General features: G+C 40.4%; 2 protein-coding genes across 5 annotated transcripts in view; both read right to left on the bottom strand.

Annotated features, from left to right (window-relative positions):
• LOC113019238 (uncharacterized) overlaps nt 1-408 on the bottom strand; it is a 40,648-nt gene extending 40,240 nt beyond the window's left edge. For 2 of the 3 annotated variants that reach the window (XM_026162800.2, XM_080292255.1), the window contains exon 1: nt 119-404. The gene's annotated coding sequence lies outside the window, so the exon portion shown is untranslated. Of the gene's footprint in view, nt 1-118 lie in introns of all 3 variants that reach the window. The other variant, XM_080292251.1, reaches the window with a different exon arrangement.
• A 6,913-nt stretch (nt 409-7,321) lies between these two features.
• On the bottom strand, nt 7,322-14,450 carry LOC113014276 (uncharacterized). Of its 2 annotated transcripts, XM_080292277.1 has the most exons (4): nt 14,063-14,450; nt 13,761-13,872; nt 12,387-12,460; nt 7,322-8,728 (listed from the first exon to the last, which is right to left on the bottom strand). In XM_080292277.1, the coding sequence occupies exon 4, from the start codon at nt 8,607-8,609 to the stop codon at nt 7,470-7,472; it is 1,140 nt and encodes a 379-aa protein (XP_080148403.1). In that variant the 5' UTR covers nt 8,610-8,728; nt 12,387-12,460; nt 13,761-13,872; nt 14,063-14,450; the 3' UTR covers nt 7,322-7,469. The 2 variants fall into 2 exon arrangements, with proteins under 2 accessions (XP_080148403.1, XP_080148404.1); XM_080292278.1 differs by lacking the exon at nt 13,761-13,872.
• Nucleotides 14,451-18,249: the final 3,799 nt, after the last annotated feature.

Here is an 18,249-nt window from a genome sequence, read left to right as displayed (position 1 = left end):
TTAAAACAAAATAAGGCCCTCAATCCCCTCTCAGAATAACCCGAAATAAAGATCCCCCAGCGGAGAAGGCCGGCTTTGTAGTTGAACTAGGACTAGTAAAGACAGCTGGCTCACTCACCTCCCTGTATGTTAATGGCTATCTTGCAGAGAGACCAAGCTTCCGAGCTACGAAACGTATATCTTTCCAATTACGCATGAGAAACAGAAACGTGATATGCCGGAGACCAGAGGGGCAGCAGTAAGGAAGCTCAGTACAGTCACACTATATTTCCCTTAGACGGATTAAAAATACAAACAAAGAAAAAAAACTAAAAGTCCCCGTGGAGGATAAAAAGTATGATGACTGTGGTTACACTGTTTCTTCTGAAAGCCTACTTTGTGCTCTGGGCGGGCACGGGCACTACGTCTTCTTCGTCTTTGTGGTTTGTCGGCGGTTGGCAACAAACGTTGGCAAACAACGATGTGGTGCAATACCGCCACCAACTGGTTGGGAGTCTGTTCATGATTCGCTCATCAGAATAGAATAGAATAGCATAGAATAGAGTAGAATTCAGCTTTATTGTCACTTGCATCCATCCAGAAGTGCTTTAGCCATGATAACGATATATTACAAATATATATTAGCAATAATATAGATATGTAAATATATTACAGAAATGGGTCTATTATGGTATGTTATAATGTACACGGTATGAAGGTATGTTATAAATGTGAAAAACTATACAGACATATGAAATAAAAAAAAACTATACAGAAATATGAGATATACAGCTATACAGAAATGGGAACTATGCAAGTTATAAACAGTTGTAGAATTAAAATTATCGTATTGTACAGAATGATTATTTACACAGAATTATACAGTATTTCAGTTAAGATAAGTGAGATATGTGGATAATTTCTACAGAGGCTATATAAAATGCTAGTGGTTGTGAATGGTGGTTCAGTCCATGTTATTATTGTGTGTATGAGGGTAAGTTGTCCATTGTGTGTGTGTAGGTGGTTGTGGCTGTTTGTATCTCCAGTCCATGGCTTTGTCCCAATTCAGGGTCTGCACGCTTGAAGTACGCACACTACGCATACTACGTACGGTGTGTACTATAAGTACGAGCAGTGCGGAGGTGAGAGGCTTGTGAAATGGGACGGTCTAGCCTTCGTCGCCCTCTTCAGGTTGCCTAGCAACCATGATACTAACTGCGAGAAACGTTACATACAGCATTGTTTGACAGAAATGAAGGAGAAAAAATTTTTGTTGGTCATTCATTTTTGTCATGACATCACTTTGATTAGCTGAGTATCTGAGGCTGAGACCACAGGACTGTAAAACATGATTGTTGGGCTTCATTTCTGTACTGAACAGTCATTTCAAGAGTAGTTAGTAATAACAATTAGCTAATGCTGTTCATGAGACTAAAATCATCTCACTGCGGTAATGTAAATATAATATGGCCAATATATTGCTGTTCTCTCTTTGGCTCTCGGTGAAGGCAGTTGCACTTTTCTCCTCTCCTCCTTCCCCTTATCTTCCCTGCTTAGCCTCTTGTGTCCTTGTCCTGTCTCGTGTGTATTACTTTACCTGGAACAGTCTCTCACAGTCGTTCTCTAAAACCTAAAAGAGAATTATGGATTTGATCAACTAGACCAGTTGATCAAATCTCTGAATGCTATTGACACCCTTTTCTCAATGAGAAGTCCTGGCTCGGGAGAGCCCAAGTGCCCTACAGGGACTTTCCCTGCCGGATACACGATGGATGGGTGGCAGAAATGGAGGATCGTGTGCCTGGCGGGACTGTCGATCGAGGACGCTGAAGATATCTACCTATTCGGAACCATGATAACAGGGTTCTTGCTGATAGGAGCTGGCTTGGCCCTGGCTTATTGGAGAATTAAGACAGCGTCTTAATTTGCTGTAAATCTGTGGCTGCGATTAATCACTTTACTGGAAACTTTATTAACTAGTAACTTCATCAGTCATGACAGAAGCTAATATTTCTGTCCTAACATCGTTTAAACAGCAACAGCTTTACTACAATATAAGCTAACGTTTACACCGCAACTTTAAGCTAGCACCATAAAGACGGTAAAACACGTAATAATATCTACGTTTAGGGAGCTCTATAGTATTCAATGAGAGGACCCTGCACGTCAATCCTCGATGCAAGGGGGGTAACCTGTGCGTTGATAAGTGAAGCAGAGGTAGCCTGACCATGCGTCACACATTTGACAAGTTGGGAGTGAGAACGTGTTACCGAAACACCCGATGAATCCAAGGTCCACTACTGACGATGTGTCCCATACAATAATCTAGATCAGATCTCTAATCCCCTCCCCCCCAATAAAAAATAAAAAAAAATGTCAGACTAGCAAGGCAGGAGAGCTAGGATTAAATATAAAACATTACCACTTCCTAAAGAAGAGGGATGTTGAGCCTTACCAAACCTTAGCCTTCCTATGCGGCTCAAATCAAGCCTCTTGTTTATTTCTGAGAATCAAAATTCCACGCTAGATGGAAGGACAACAAGCTCTCAATAATTAAAGACCTACCAATACAAGCAATCTTCAAAGTCCATGGATCAAAGCTCAGTGGAAAATATGGGATAAAGTAAAAGGAGAATACAAGTTATAATAATAAATAATAAAATTCAGATACTTTAATGGTAGCAGCATTACAGCAGATGGCCGCCCCTCCCTGAGCCTGGTTCTGCCGGAGGTTTCTTCCTGTTAAAAAGGGAGTTTTGTCTTCCCAATGGCGCCAAAGTGCTTGCTTATAGGGGGTCATATGATTGTTGGGTTTTTCTCTGTATCTATTATTGTACGATCTACTGTACAATATACAGCGCCTTGAGGCAACTTTTGTCGCCTCAAGGCGACAACAGTTCAAAACTTTGAACATTTGAAGATGTTTTACCAGCCTAATAATGTAAACTATTTTAGATACATCAAACTGAGGAACTACTTCTCACCAAAACCGACCTACAGTAGATGATGCAATCGAATAATTTTTGTGAGGGCTGATGAAAACACCCTAGTTAAAGGTGTGATTGGTAAATTTTACAAGGGGTTATTGACCAGGAAGCCTCGCTTCCTTTCTGTACTGAACAGTCATTTGACACAATTGAAAGGTACAAATGTGCATGACACGAATTCAAACGTGGTGCAGATGTGTGTCACAAGTTGATCTGGCTGTAGGCTGTGGCACTTGGCCAGAGGTGGCGCTGGTTGACTCGAGTCCATGTTAGTGCACAAAGTAAACTACACACTGTAGTTGTGAAGCAAAAACGCTGAATTCGGAGAAATAAACCGTGCGAGGGGAACGATAACGACGACAAGAGTCTCCCGATCGTTTACTCTTGCTGTCCTGTGAACAACATCGGCGTGGTGTTAATTTTTTGCTGTTTTCGTGATCGCGTCACGCATGAGGATATCACCAGGTAAACTCGCCACATTTTTAAACATTTTGTTGTTCAACAGCATCAAGACTGACAGAGTGTGTTTGAGATAACCTCACAAGTGTCACAGGTAACACATTTGGCGTTTTTTTGCTGGTTTGTCGGTAGCAGCTCCTGAAACGCAAGACTGTCACACATCTGTTCGACTAACGCCAGTTGATCTAAACGCCAGTAGATCTAAACGCCAGTAGATCTGGAACACCGGTATGCAAACTGCAGCGGATCCAGTGAGCAGGGGAGGTTGCTCTTCACATGTGCCATGACAAGTCTCATGACGCACTTCATGATGATGGGGCTCAAGGCAATGGGACGATAGTCATTTAGGCAGGATACTGAGGATTTCTTTGGCACTGCGATGATGGTGGTGGACTTGAAGTACACGGGGACGATCATTTGCCTCAGTGAAGAGTTGAAGATGTCTGTGAAGACTAGGGATGGGTATCGTTTAGGTTTTATCCGATACCGGTGCCAAATCAGTACTTTTGAAATGGTGCCGGTGCTTAAACCGGTGCTTAAAGAATGGAGAACACAAAATTGGTCCAAAAACCTCTCATGTTCAGCTGTTTTTTGTAAAAAGATAACAATGTTAGCCTTTTCTGCAGCTATGGGGCATATATGGTATCACTCTTGGCTGGAAGCAGTGCTTAAACAATGGAAAAAACAAACTTTGTCCTAAACCTCTCATGTTTAGCTGTTTTCCACTTTTTCTTTGGTCATTTTAGCCTTTTTGGCCAGGGTGAAGGGAGTATCTGCCATCAAACAAGAGGACAGCCGCATGTAGCTATGATGATGTTTGCTATTTCACCTTACATGCATTAATGTAATAACGTGGTTAGCCTACTCAACGTAAATTACACACGAACAACATTAATAAGTTACTCACGCAGAAAAGAACGGCTGCTGCTGCATCATCATCCTCATCATTTCTGCTACACTGGCAGGGCTAGGGGCCAGGACTCTCCTCTTCGGGTTTTTGGGGGATGTTGCATAACAGGCAACCCACCCGCAGTAGATGTGCTCGGTGTGAGGTCTCGCAGCAAGCTATCAAATACGGCGCATTTATATACATATATACATATATATATAAACACACCCAGCACGCCCCTGCGGGCGGTTTATCCTTCAAGCTCGGGTCCTCTACCAGAGGCCTGGGAGCTTGAGGGTCAAGCGCAGTATCTTAGCTGTTCCCAGGACTGCGCTCTTCTGGACAGAGATCTCCGATGTTGTTCCCGGGATCTGCTGGAGCCACTCGCCTAGCTTGGGAGTCACCGCACCTAGTGCTCCGATTACCACGGGGACCACCGTTACCTTCACCCTCCACATCCTCTCGAGCTCTTCTCTGAGCCCTTGGTATTTCTCCAGCTTCTCGTGTTCCTTCTTCCTGATATTGCTGTCATTCGGAACCGCTACATCGATCACTACGGCCGTCTGCTTCTGTTTGTCTACCACCACTATATCCGGTTGGTTAGCCACCACCATTTTGTCCGTCTGTATCTGGAAGTCCCACAGGATCTTAGCTCGGTCATTCTCCACCACCCTTGGGGGCATCTCCCATTTTGACCTCGGGACTTCCAGGTTATACTCGGCACAGATGTTCCTGTACACTATGCCGGCCACTTGGTTATGGCGTTCCATGTATGCCTTGCCTGCTAGCATCTTGCACCCTGCTGTTATGTGCTGGATTGTCTCTGGGGCATCTTTACACACATCTCTCTCTCTCTCTCTCTCTCTCTCTCTCTCTCTCTATATATATATATATATATATATATATAACCACACTGAAGAATAACCACACTGATCCGGCCGGGTGAAGTCAAACGATGACTTTAATACACGCGTGGGAAGACCACTCTGTACGCAGACAGGGATTGATCTTCGACTTAATCAAAGCATACACAGATTTTTATAGCATCAGGGTTTGAATTAATGACGCCCCTTCATACGTCACAGACATAATATATACATACATCAAATCAAAACCACAATGACTTTTAACACGGTTTAAAAGAACATTGTCTTCTATCTTCATGGCCGGTACTTCCTGTCACTGCCGGATGCTCGCTTGTCATCTTGACACCTCAGCAGCAGTTCTGCGACAAACTGCTCTTTTTGCAACCCCAAGCAAAACATGATTAAACTTCCACCTATAAATGATTCTCTCTAACTGAGTGTGTGTGTGTGTGTGTGTCGTCCTCAAATGCTCTCTCAATTCACCCGTTGCACTTCTGACCTTTTACCAGACCAGAGGCTCATCCTTATGTGTAATAACCTAACTGAAACTATATGTACTATGTTGAATAAATGTTTTAATCAAGAACTTCTACTAAAAGCTTAGTAAAAGAATATAAAAGTATAACAGACAATTTGAATAACCTAGTAATTCAAATAGCCTCGTCTAACCTGCTCCTCAGAATAACTTAGACTTTGCTTTCACTTCTGCAAACTCTCTGCAACTTCCTGTCAACTCCTGCAACTTAGTCTTTCTGAAAGACACACACACACACTGTTTAAACCTCTGAATGCAATATCAATACTGCAGATTATATTATTAATGCAATGGTAATGATGATTATTTACCAATAGCAGTAAAATAATTTCCCTGCTCCACAATACATACATACATACATACATACACACACACATAAATATATATTGTAGGGGTGCAACGGTATTCGTATCGATATTGAACCGTTCGATACAGTGCTTTCGGTTCGGTGCCAGGATTGTGAGTGATTGCTGAAAATGTTGAAATGTACTCACTCACTTTTTATTATCATTTGTAAATATGTGTACAAATGGTTGGTTTTTTGTACTGTTTTTATCAATAAATCTCAGCAACAAAGGAAATAAACCCATGTGTGTTGATTTCTCCCTAAGATCGCAAACTGAAACACTCCGAGTTGGTGACTTTTGGAGATTTATTTCCCTGGATGATTGAGAATGCATCAAGCTCCCCCACCCCCCTCATTCACACACCCCCACTCCCCTCCAGAATTCCCAGATAACAACCTAATTTACATATGAATGACTAGACAATTTAGCTTCCACTTGGCTGAAGCTAAAGCCTAGCTAAAAGCCTACCAGCCATTTGGCTGGAAGGCGGGTTTTAAAGGTAGAAAGGTAGAAGGCTGGGCACTGCTGCTCTCGGGGGACTCAACGTGTTAATCGTGCAGCCCTACCATTGACCAACAACCACTGACCAAAACCTTGATCAGTGGTCTTTGATCAGTGGGTTATTGATAACAATGTCATCTGCAAACATGATAATCCAAAGAGACTGTTAACTTATCTTGCATGTCAGCCTGTCCATCACAACTGGTAGCAAGAAGGGGCTCAGAATTGGATGTAATCCCACCCCCACCTTCAATCAATCTGTTACCACACATTTCACCATTCTGTTTTCATGTCCTGCACCACCAGATCCACAAAGACATAGTGAAGATCTGACAGTCTCCATCAAACCCTCAAAGCAAACATCACATCTGTGAATCTCTTTCCATTTACTTGCTCATTTTACCTAGTCCTAAGTCTTTCTAATACTTAGCTTGCTCAATGCTGTCAAAGTTTATCCACACTCGCTTTCACCAGAGAGCATGTAGAAGGTCTTAACTGATATAACGGACTTTCTCGCAGTAGCATTGAACAGGAGATTAAAGCTGAATTCTGTCAGGCCTGATCAAGTTTTTAAGTTTGACCAGGCACACAGAAGATTTGTTCAGATCAGCTGTGTTTCTCACTCTGTCCAAAAGAACTCTGTCAGAGTACTGTCACGACGGTCTGCCAGTTTTGTTACAGAGGGACACTTTGTCAGTTGAACAAGTTTGTGTTATGGATATAAAACTTTCCACCCCATTCACGTTTCAGTGTTTTAATTTTAAGATGGTTGATATCTTTATTTTTTTAGATGATTAAACTAGACTTTCCACACTGACCACAAATGCTTTAATTCCAGTGTGAATGATCTGGTGCTTTTTAAATGTGTCTATATAAGTAAAAGCCTCCACAGTGATCACAAAACAATTATTTGACTCCAGTGTGGATGAGTTGATGTTTTCTTAAATTACTAATATGAGTAAAAGATTTTCCACACTGGCCACAGACAAAAGCTTTAACTCCAGTGTGGATGAGCTGATGTTTTCTTAAATTACTAATATGAGTAAAAGATTTTCCACACTGGCCACAGACAAATGATTTAACTCCAGCATGGATTAGCTGATGATCTTTTAAGTGACTTCTATGAGTAAAAGACTTTCCACACTGATCACAGGTGAATGCTTTAACTCCAGCATGGATGAGCAGATGTTGTTTTAAGTGACTATTGCGATTAAAAGCCTTTCCACACTGATTGCAGCTGAATGGTTTAATTCCAGCATGGATGAGCTGATGTTGTTTCAAGTGACTTTTGTGAGTAAAACAGTTTCCACACTGATCACACCTAAAAGGTTTTACTCCAGCATGGATAAGCTGATGTTCTTTTAAGTGACTTTTGTGAGTAAAACAGTTTCCACACTGATCACACCTAAAAGGTTTAACTCCAGCATGGAGGAGCTGATGTCCTTTTAAGTGACTTTTGCGAGTAAAAGACTTTCCACACTGATCACAGCTGAACGGTTTAACCCCAGCATGGATAAACTGATGTTCTTTAAAGTTCCTTTTGTGAGTAAAAGCCTTTCCACACTGATTACAGCTAAATGGTTTAACACCAGAGTGGATAAGCTGATGTTTTTTTAAGCTTCCATCCTGAGTAAAAGCCTTCCCACACTGTTCACAGCTGAATGGTTTAAATCCAGTGTGGATGAGCTGATGTGCTGTTAAGTTACTTTTGGAAGTGAAAGACTTTCCACACTGGTCGCAGCTGAATGGTTTAACTCCAGTGTGGATGACCTGATGTCCTTTTAAGTTACTTTTGGAAGTGAAAGACTTTCCACACTGTTCACAGCTGAATGGTTTAAATCCAGTGTGGATGAGCTGATGTTTTTTTAAACTGTGATGCTGAGAAAAAGACTTTCCACACCGATCACAGCTAAAGGGTTTAACTTCAGCATGGATGAGCTGATGTCTTTTTAAGCTGCTATTATGAGTAAAAGACTTTCCACAACGATCACATCTAAAGCTTCTGTCCCCACTATCGGTGCGCTGGTGTCTTCTGGCTTGCTTCATAGTGGTAAAAGTCTTTTCCACAGGGATCACAACTGGTTTATCTGTACTTGTTGGCCTTGGGTGGGTTATTTTTAGGTCATCGGTGTGCAGAGGTTTTGGCTTGCTTTTCCTTCTTTTGCCTATGATGACAAAGAATCAAAATAGTGACACGCAGTTATGGAACAACAAAACCTACAAAAAAAAAAAAAGAAAAAAGAAAAAAGAATATAGTTTTTTTTCTTCTTTTTTTTTTTTTACACCGTGTAAGAATATTCAACACTGCTATCAATACATTTTTCAAAAATTGTCTCTGTGCAAGATGGGTTTAAAAACACAAACAACTGTGGGATACTGTTTGTCCATGATTGCACCAAATTGGCACAGCACTGATCCTGTGACAAGGTAGGTATCACCAACTAAATTTGTGCCCCCTGCATTGTGAGCATTCACTGGGCACTGTTAGATTTGTATTGTTGATTGTCATTTATGCTTAGAAGTATCTACTCATAATCAATGTCATGTTGGTAGAGGTTTGATCTTTCTGTGTGCCTCCCAGAGCACTCTGGCATGCACATACAACTTAAGGTCAGGAGAGAGGTCATATCTGCTCTTACTGATTTATGGTATAGAAGGACACCTACTCTGTATCTGGTTAAGTATAAGAGCCTTTTGTTTAGATGGACCGCCAGACTCCTGGCACCAGCTTTGGGGAGTCTTCACAGGGTCACATCTTGACCCCCCCCCCCCCCCACACACACACACACAAGGTATTCTTTGTCCACATGTATACCTATATGAAACGTCATATGTTAATGAACCTATGCATATTCATGCAACCACAATAAAAGGAGTGCTATTGGGAAACTGGCTGAGAGTCTGACGGAGGTCAAGTCGGTGGAACGACACTTGGCTCCAGGCAGGTAACACAAAGAACTTTGCCTACTCGTGTCTTGCTTTTGCTGTGTAGTATATTCTCTTGAACGTTCCAGCGAATAGGTTTAAGCTAGAAACCTATCAGGCACGGACTGCGGATCCAGTTTGCTCTGCCTCCATTACAAACGATTAGACGTGGAAGTAGTAATGTTTGAGTTTTGTGATGAAGCAAAAAATGAGTGGATTACATTACCATTCAGTTTGAGGGTTACAACTGAAAATTATATATTTATTGTTCTCACGAGGTACCGGACGGGATTATTTTAACAAACAAAGAACATTTTTTCTCCTGTAACTTTACTGTATGAAGAGCTAAAACCTCCAACATTTCAGGAGTAGTTAGTGATCATTTTCTAGTCATTGGCTTGGAAGGAAGTTGGTTTGGAAGCATATTTGGCAATGCATCAACGTCTGCTTTGCGTTTGTGTGCAACCCCATTAAAAAAAAAAACCTTCTATTATTCTAGCGTTATTATTATTATTATTCTAGTGTGACAAAGTGGCTAGGACTGAATTCATTTACCATTTGTATATATTGTTATTTTAAGGTCTGTTATCTTATAGTCAAGATCCATCAGGTGCTCCACCAGTTGCAAAACCAATAGACTAAAAACCACCTTCTTCCCGTGGGCTGTCAGAACTTTTAATGCAAACTAAGAATGTGAACAGACTTCTTCCATACAATAACTCTCTTGCTGCTGTTCATTGACTATGTTGCTGCCATCCCATGTGCAATATCTTAGTCTTTCCTTGTTCTGTGCAATATTTTGGTCATCTCTTTTTTTGGTGCTATGTTTTAACCCCTGTGCTATATTTAGGTCTCTGTAAAAAAAAGTCCTGGCTTTTATAGCAGATAACCCCCTGAAAATATTCTCCAGTAAATCCAAAAAGGAAGAAAACCACGAATCGACATATGAACATTACCTGATGCTGCTGAACTAAAGTAGAGCAATGTTGAAGAGGTTTTATTAGAGAAATGGCTACGCATTTTACAATTTGGCATCGTTTGTAAAAGTTTAAATTTCTTCAGTAGAAATGAGCAGAAATTAAGCTTTCTGGTCAGATGGCACTTTAAAAAAAACAAACTAACAAAAACAATGGGCAGCAACACTGTACACATCGGTAGACTGATGCATGATAAGCAAGCAAATAATGCAAAAAACTGATTTTTTTTTTATAATGGCAAACTAGTCTTGAACTACACTGAGAGAGCTGTAGAGCAAGTGTGATTAGTGGTGGAAGCAAGACAGCAAATGCAAGAGGGAGTTCATGACAATATTTATCAAACATGAAGCATAATTTTGATGCTCTTTTGCTTCTGGTTCAGTGAATTTAGTCAGACAGTGATACAACCTGTAGTTTCAGAATCTGTGAGATGTCGACTTTCAGCACCAGACGGCAGGTCAGCGCGTTATATTTAAATATTTTGGCGGAATCTGTTTGCCTGCTCTTTAATCATTATTGTGTTATTCAAACTACAATACATTTCAATCAGGGAAATTTATTTTTTCAAACCACCCATCATCAAGCCTTGAAACCTGGTGCGACTAACTCCTACAAGTGTTCCAACCTTTCTGAATTACTTACAAACTGCTCTGTCTGCATAAAAGCAGTGTTGGAACACACTGTGGTAAGATATCCTTATGAGCATCAGTTGAACATTATTGTACTGCAGAAAGTGATGTTTTGCCACAAAAAAGGTGAGGAACAAGGCAGTTAACTCTAGAAGAGAGAAATAGCAAAGAAAGTCAAGGGGTCAATGAATACATTTTCCTTCACCATTCAAAAGCCCTCAGAAACTGGGACAACTCTGACAGGAAGAGGTCTGGCAGACCCAAAGCCACAACTGAATACCAGGACAGGTTTCTGAGAGTTGACAGGTTGTGTAACAGCTGAGTCACAGGACAAAAGCTTCAAGCACATAAATAGTGGTCATAGTAATCAAGTGTCAGTTGCAACAGTGAATAGAAGACTTCAAGCTGCAGGTTTGATAGGATGAGTTGCAGCAAGAAAGCCAATGCTGAGACATCAGAATAAGAAGAATCAGTATAAGAGGTTTCCCTGAGCCATGAAACACTGCCATTGAACTACGGAAGACTGGAAGGTATAATGAATCAAAATTTGAAATCTTTGGTTCATCACGCAGAACTTGTGCAGCACATATGGAAAGAACTTTTTGAAGAATATAAAGAATAAAACAGGTATGTTCAGCTGTTTTATCTGCCAGGCCTATAAATTGATTCCATGATTTCTTTGTTTAACTCCAACTCATTATTTATACTATGGTTTCGTTTCAGAGTGCAATGAAACACTAAGCTACATAATTTTCAATTGAAAAAAATTCAGAAATTAGGGTGTTCTACCACTTTTGACCGGTAGGGTACGCTTCCACTCAAAAGTTGGACACACACGCTCATTTAATGGTTTTTACTTTTACTAATTTATTTTACTAATTTCTACTTTATAGCTATATACGTCAAATATATGAAGCGAGATAAAAGGAATTATTTGGCAAAGAAAACAATAATGAATAACTGTAAAATATATTATGTCTTATATTTTAGACTCAAAGTGACATCAAATAGATATTCATTTTTCCATTCAGTGTGGGTATGTACCACAAATATATATTTTTTAAACAGAAGCAATGTTTTCGAAGTATTTCGGTGACAAAAGAAAGATTAGAAACATTAAGGAATACTAGTTGCTTTACATTATTTTTCTTTAGCAATGATTTGTCCCACATTTGGTATAAACTGGCAAGATGCCAGTGTGTGCAGGATAAATGTTATTATTACTAACAATAATCATAATAACAGCAGCTTAATGTCTGTAGGATAATGGTGGTGATTTTTATTTTTGTCACCTTTTATGAAGAACAGATCTCACTGCAGTGGCTGAGCTGCTCCTCCATCAGACTCTCCTCCTCCCATCAGTCGCCTGTGTCATCAAACAGATCTTTATTTTTCTATTCAGTGATTTATTGTACGGCACTACCTAAGAGCATTGTATTGTATTAGGGCTGCACGATTTTGCATAAAATGAGAATCACGATTTTTTGGCTTAGAATTGAGATCACGATTCTCTCACGATTTTCTTTTCCAGTATAAATATTTATTGCACTTATTAACTGCACATCAACTTCGTAACAGTTGAAACTGCAAAATGTTGTACTGCTTGAAATTCCGTCTCCACCGTTGCTCGACGCTGCGTGTATAGAGCAGGTAGTGCAACAATAGAAAAATAGTTGCGGGACGGCACAGTGTAGTGTTTGTCTAGGGCGTTGATCATTTTCCTAAATCCCTCGTTTTGCACAGTGTTGATGGGAGCCATATCTTTGGTCAGGTGATAAGTGATAGCCTCCGTAATTTCTTTGTGCCTGCGGGAGTTCGACGGGTATAGGGAAGGTTCCCGTTATTGATGTTTGGGTGGTTGACCGGGACGGATTTTCTCCTGTCACTTTCTCGTCATCCCTGACGTGCTCTCCGTTGTTTTTTCCCTGCTAATTTTAGCATCACACGGCACAGCTTCTGTATCACGTGGTATAAGGCTCCGCCCTTGTCATTTGTTGAGCGGAAGAGTGAGCGCTTGTTTTCATGCAGATTACGTCCCGGATCAAAATGCGGTACAATCGTCGTCGTCGTCTTTTTTTTTTTTTTTTTTTTAAATCGTTGTAATTTGGAAATGAGATCGCACATAAGTATGAATCGAGATCGCGATTTTCTAACGATTAATCGTGCAGCCCTATATTGTATAGAATTATTCTTACTCATACATTCACTACCAACATTAGAATCAGATTCAGAGAAACTCTATTAATCGCAGAGTGAAACTGAGTTGTCATAGAAGCAAATATGCAACAAAGAACAAGCACTCATACAAATGAGCCTTATGATGGATTATGATGGATCAATATTAAGACAAATACAGAGATATATAAATAAAAAGCAAAATTATTGAAAGCAAAATAATTAAAACAAAATAGTAAGATTAAACAGAAAGAAAATGAAAAAGACAGAACCGCAAACGAAACTAAAGAACATTACGTAGACATGGAGCTGCTACAACAGGCTGCCACTAGAACAGTGCCAATTTAAAGACACATTACTGGTTGGTCCCTGAAAGTTTATTCTGGACGTTTTCAGCAGGAGAAACGTTTCGTCACTCATCCAAGTTGACGAAACGTTTCTCCCACTGAAGACGTCCAGATGAACACAATCAAATTTGGGGGTTTACTTACCTGGATAATTGAGCATGCATCAAGGCGTATTACTGATTGGTGATTCTGTTATTAATTGTGGATTATGCTGTATTTTATCCATCTCATATAATCGTAACTTTCAGTACACCACCTTCAAAAGAAGTAAAACAAATAGCTGAACTCAAATGATTAAACATTTAAGTCCTGAACTGCTGGAAGCTCCAGGCAGACAAACCGAGACGTTAAACACAAGGAACAAACGAAAAAAAAAATAGCTAAGAGAGAGAAACCCTGTAAACAGTTATAGAGTTAAGCAGCCAATGTAGTTATAATGTACTCACTCTGGATCCCCTCTCAGAATAACCCGACCTAAAGATCCACCAGCGGAGAAGGAGACACGTGGGCTTTGTAGTTGGAGTAGGACTAGTAGAGACAGTGGGCTATCTGACCTCCCAGCATGTTACTGGCTACCTTGCAGAAAGAACAAGCTGTGTGAGCTACGAGAGCGTATATCTTTCCAAACACGCATCAGAAACAGAAATGCGGTCTGCTGGAGACCAGAGGAGAAGCAGAAAGGAAGCTCAGCACAGCCACGCGATCTTTGCCATAGCCGGCTTGAAAATAAAACCTAAATTTCCCCTTGGAAGACAACACGTATGATGACTCTGGTTATACTCTTTATTCCTTAAGCGAACCTTCTGCTTTAAACGCGCCGGGAGCTGCTACTTCTTCTTCTTCTTCTTCTTCTTGTTTGCTGGCGGTTTGCGACCGAGGTTTCTGGAGCATTACCGCCACCAACTGGAACAGAAAAATAAAACATGTTCTATTGTCTCTTATTGAAAACAAGTCTTATTTCCATCTACCATGTTTCCCCAATTTACAGAATGTATTGTTAGTCAGATGTTTATTTCATCCTTACTTTCATTGAATATTATGAAGCCACTGGTCAGTTCTTTCTTCTTCGTACTGTTTCTGGCACTGACCTTTTTTTAGTTACTGATTTCATTTCTTTGCTCAGCTCACTCCACTCCCCACTCATTGCATAACATTTAAAACTGTTTAACATTTATCAATAATCAATTAAAAATGTACTGTCGACTGTCAATAGAGTTATTATATGGAGAAGTATGACTCTCTTCAGTCAATGAGTAACACAGCTAATGTTAAAATCTTTTGAAATCACACAAAGCAATTTTGCAGACTCTCCAGAGGGAAAAAAAAGTCCTGGCCAGCTGCTCTGCAACTGCTTTACTGGCCCGAATCACTTTGTCTTAGCAGTGCTCTTTGGTACGGTCCTTTTCTGTGGCCTCCACATTCACATGAGCTTCTTCTTTTTTCTTTTTTTTTTTTAAATTTATGAACTCACAAAGAGCCTCTTTTACTCTGCATTTGAATCTAATCCAGCACACCTGGGGAGAGCAGTGGCTGAATGAAATGTTTGATGGAAAAAAGAATTGAAGTGTTGTGCTGCTAAATTCTGAGGTTCAAAATCAAAAATATTTATATAAAAAAATGCCAAGAGGAGAACAGCAGTCCTGAGTCTGTATGCAAAACAAGAAATCTCCATAGCAGTGATACTTCCTCTTTCATATGTGCATTTATTCTTTGCTGTGGTACTTTGATGTTCCTTGATCCTGTCATCTCATTTGGCATACTCAGTTGATATCTTAGAGCTATTTCCAGGACCAAGATTCTGTCTCAAATCAAGTTGTGATCTTAAAGTCACTCTCATAGCACTGATCTCAGACTAATGTACAAAAGTGTCATTTACATATCCAAACTGATCTCCAGTAAGGCTTATGGTGAAATTGAAGTTGTTCTTTTGTGTCATTGCACACTGTCCATGAGAGGACTCCTTAGTGAGCTGTACAGCAGAAGTTTCAATTCAGTTTTATCTATACATCGCCAAATTACACCAACAGTCACCTGGAAGTGAAAATGTTGTTCACAAAAAGAAGGCAGAAAATAATTTTCCATGTAAGAATAAATCAAATTACCCAATTAACATATTTTGTTTTACTTATTATTACAGCTTTTTTTTGGTCCTCTTACATCAGTGACAAAGTGTTTATAGGTATCTGCAGGACCATAACTTCACTGTTAAGCTCTGTGTTTTTAGAGAGGAGTTTATAACTATTTTTCTTTTCTCAAAGAAAAGACAGAAAAATTCACAGGGAAACAGCACTCCTTGCAATATGTGGTTATGGCACAATTTCCCTAAATTTGCACTTCTCTTTTTCAGTCACAGTGCTTTTACAACATTCACACATTTTTGTAACGCGAAGGTCGCACAACATGTGCGACAGGTAGTACCAAAAGCGTGGACCTGCCACTCGTAGCTGGTCCAACTGGTGGCACCACATGCACTGGCTCCATTGGGGTAATGAGATGTGGACAACAGTAGAAAATCAGGACCACAAGCTAAAACTGACTTAATGCTGTCAGAGGCAACTGCCGTTCATATATCTTCACAGGGTGTCAGATATCTGGAAAATCCATGATCCAATATCGCATGTTGACAAAAGTTGTCTCACTGCGTCACATAGTGCTCAGAGTTGGAGCAGTAAGGACAATACACTTGTAGCTCCTTTGGTTGCTGCTCGATGGTGAAGGGAACTCCAGTGTGGTGACACCTCCTGGCAGATCAGCACCGTGGAGAATGATTGTGGAGTTATTTGGTCTTTCTGTGGGACCCTATCTGCTTTAACAGCATCTCCGAGGATTTAATACACAGATTTCTGTCCCCAGCTCATAGTCTAACAACTGTGCAAAATTCAACAGAGTGGGGATGTGAATACGTTGAGGGTATTGATGGGATTTATTTTTACATTTAAGGCTTATGTCTCATTATTAGCATCACATATTTGTATCTTGTCTTTTACTCTAAACAGTGTATTCTAGAATAGTCTTGGATTCACTGGCAATCATAAACATATTGATTACCCTCACATTGCTGTGAGGGCGTCCTCAGCCATAAATCTGCTCTTATTTAATGCACTCTTCCCCTGTCTTTAAATCTACAGGCTAGACTGGAGCACAAGAGGCATTTTTCATGGTAATGGCAGCGTTGCTTGCAAAAGGGTTATTTCCAAATAAGGAGATGCTTGGAAAATTATAGAATGGTAAATGGTAAATGGCCTGTATTTATATAGCGCTTTACTAGTCCCTAAGGACCCCAAAGCGCTTTACATATCCAGTCATCAACCCATTCACACACACATTCACACACTGGTGATGGCAAGCTACATTGCCATCACCAGTAGAAGAAGAAACAAATTTTTCACCTTAGTAGACTCTTTATCACACATAATAAAAAAGTGTTTACTGCCTGTTTGTGACAGCCTATTGTCCCTCAGCCAGTAAAAGGAGGTCCATGGTACCATGTAAAACTAATTTAAAATTCTAACCGTGTTGATAATAAATTGTGAAAAAGTATAATTGGAGCACATTTGTCTTCTCTTGTTAAAAGAACCTACAGTACAGTTATCTTTTGAACTCAGTTCTTATATCTTATGATAGCTTTAGCAGCAACCCACACTGAAGCTCAACATGGCCACTGTTTCCAGGCTGCTCAAGCATTACCAGTAGTGTCTGCGCACACATGCATGCAAGCCCCTTAAAAACTCGTGCTATTCATGTGGATGTTCGGGGCTTCCATCACTTCTGCTTTACATCTCACAGCAAACTGGTGTGGTTTTCCATAATGTAACCCAGTGTTAAAAACAGGATTAAAAGTATAAATAAATATTGATAAAAACAAAGTTAATTATAATAAATACTGATAAAAAGCATGTAAACATAAGTTTAATTAATATGTACATATGTATATGTAATGTATAAATGGTGTGGGGGCAGGACTTAGTCCTGTAGAGTGTGTTTGTCAGATCCACTGAGCGACCAATCATTGGCCGGTCTGACTCTCCCCTAGTCTGTGCGCTGCTCAGACACCTGTGCGCCTTCATGTGCCAGTCAGATACGCCAGAGACACAGACGGTGAAAGATCAGTTTACCCGTGTGGCGAAGAAGCTAGCTGGATAGAGAAAGTCCTTTTTTCGGCAAGAATAATAAGAGTAATACTAGTGATGGGCAGATGAAGCCCCATGAAGCACTGGAGCTTTTCATCCAATTGGTTCACCCCAACGCGAAGCTTCATGAAGCTTCATTTGCTCTAGCAGGACACCTACTGGACGTAAAAATAATAGCTGGCATGAATTTGAAGAGTGTGGCATTTTGCACACAGCCTGTAAATGTCAACAACAAAAGGAGTGTGTAAAACATGTATATTGTAGTGATGGCAGTATACTGTGTATATTTATGCTGGCAGTATGGAAAATGATTATTTGCGGCAAAGTTCGAACCGCTTCATGAACCAGTCACGTGGTACAGCCGGGCAGCGAGGCTTCGGACGTCATCATTTTCAGCTCCTCCCATAAATGAAGCAAGCCTCGATACGCGCTTCGCGGAAACGCCCCCTCCATTACTCGACACACGCTCCGAAGCCTCGATACAGAACGTCCCATCACTAAGT

Source organism: Astatotilapia calliptera, chromosome 3 (genome assembly GCF_964374335.1).
Source record: "Astatotilapia calliptera chromosome 3, fAstCal68.1, whole genome shotgun sequence".
In the NCBI taxonomy this organism is placed as follows: Eukaryota; Metazoa; Chordata; class Actinopteri; order Cichliformes; family Cichlidae; genus Astatotilapia; species Astatotilapia calliptera.
The sequence above is the reverse complement of the archived record's forward strand: the minus strand, read 5'-3'. Positions and strand labels throughout refer to the sequence as shown.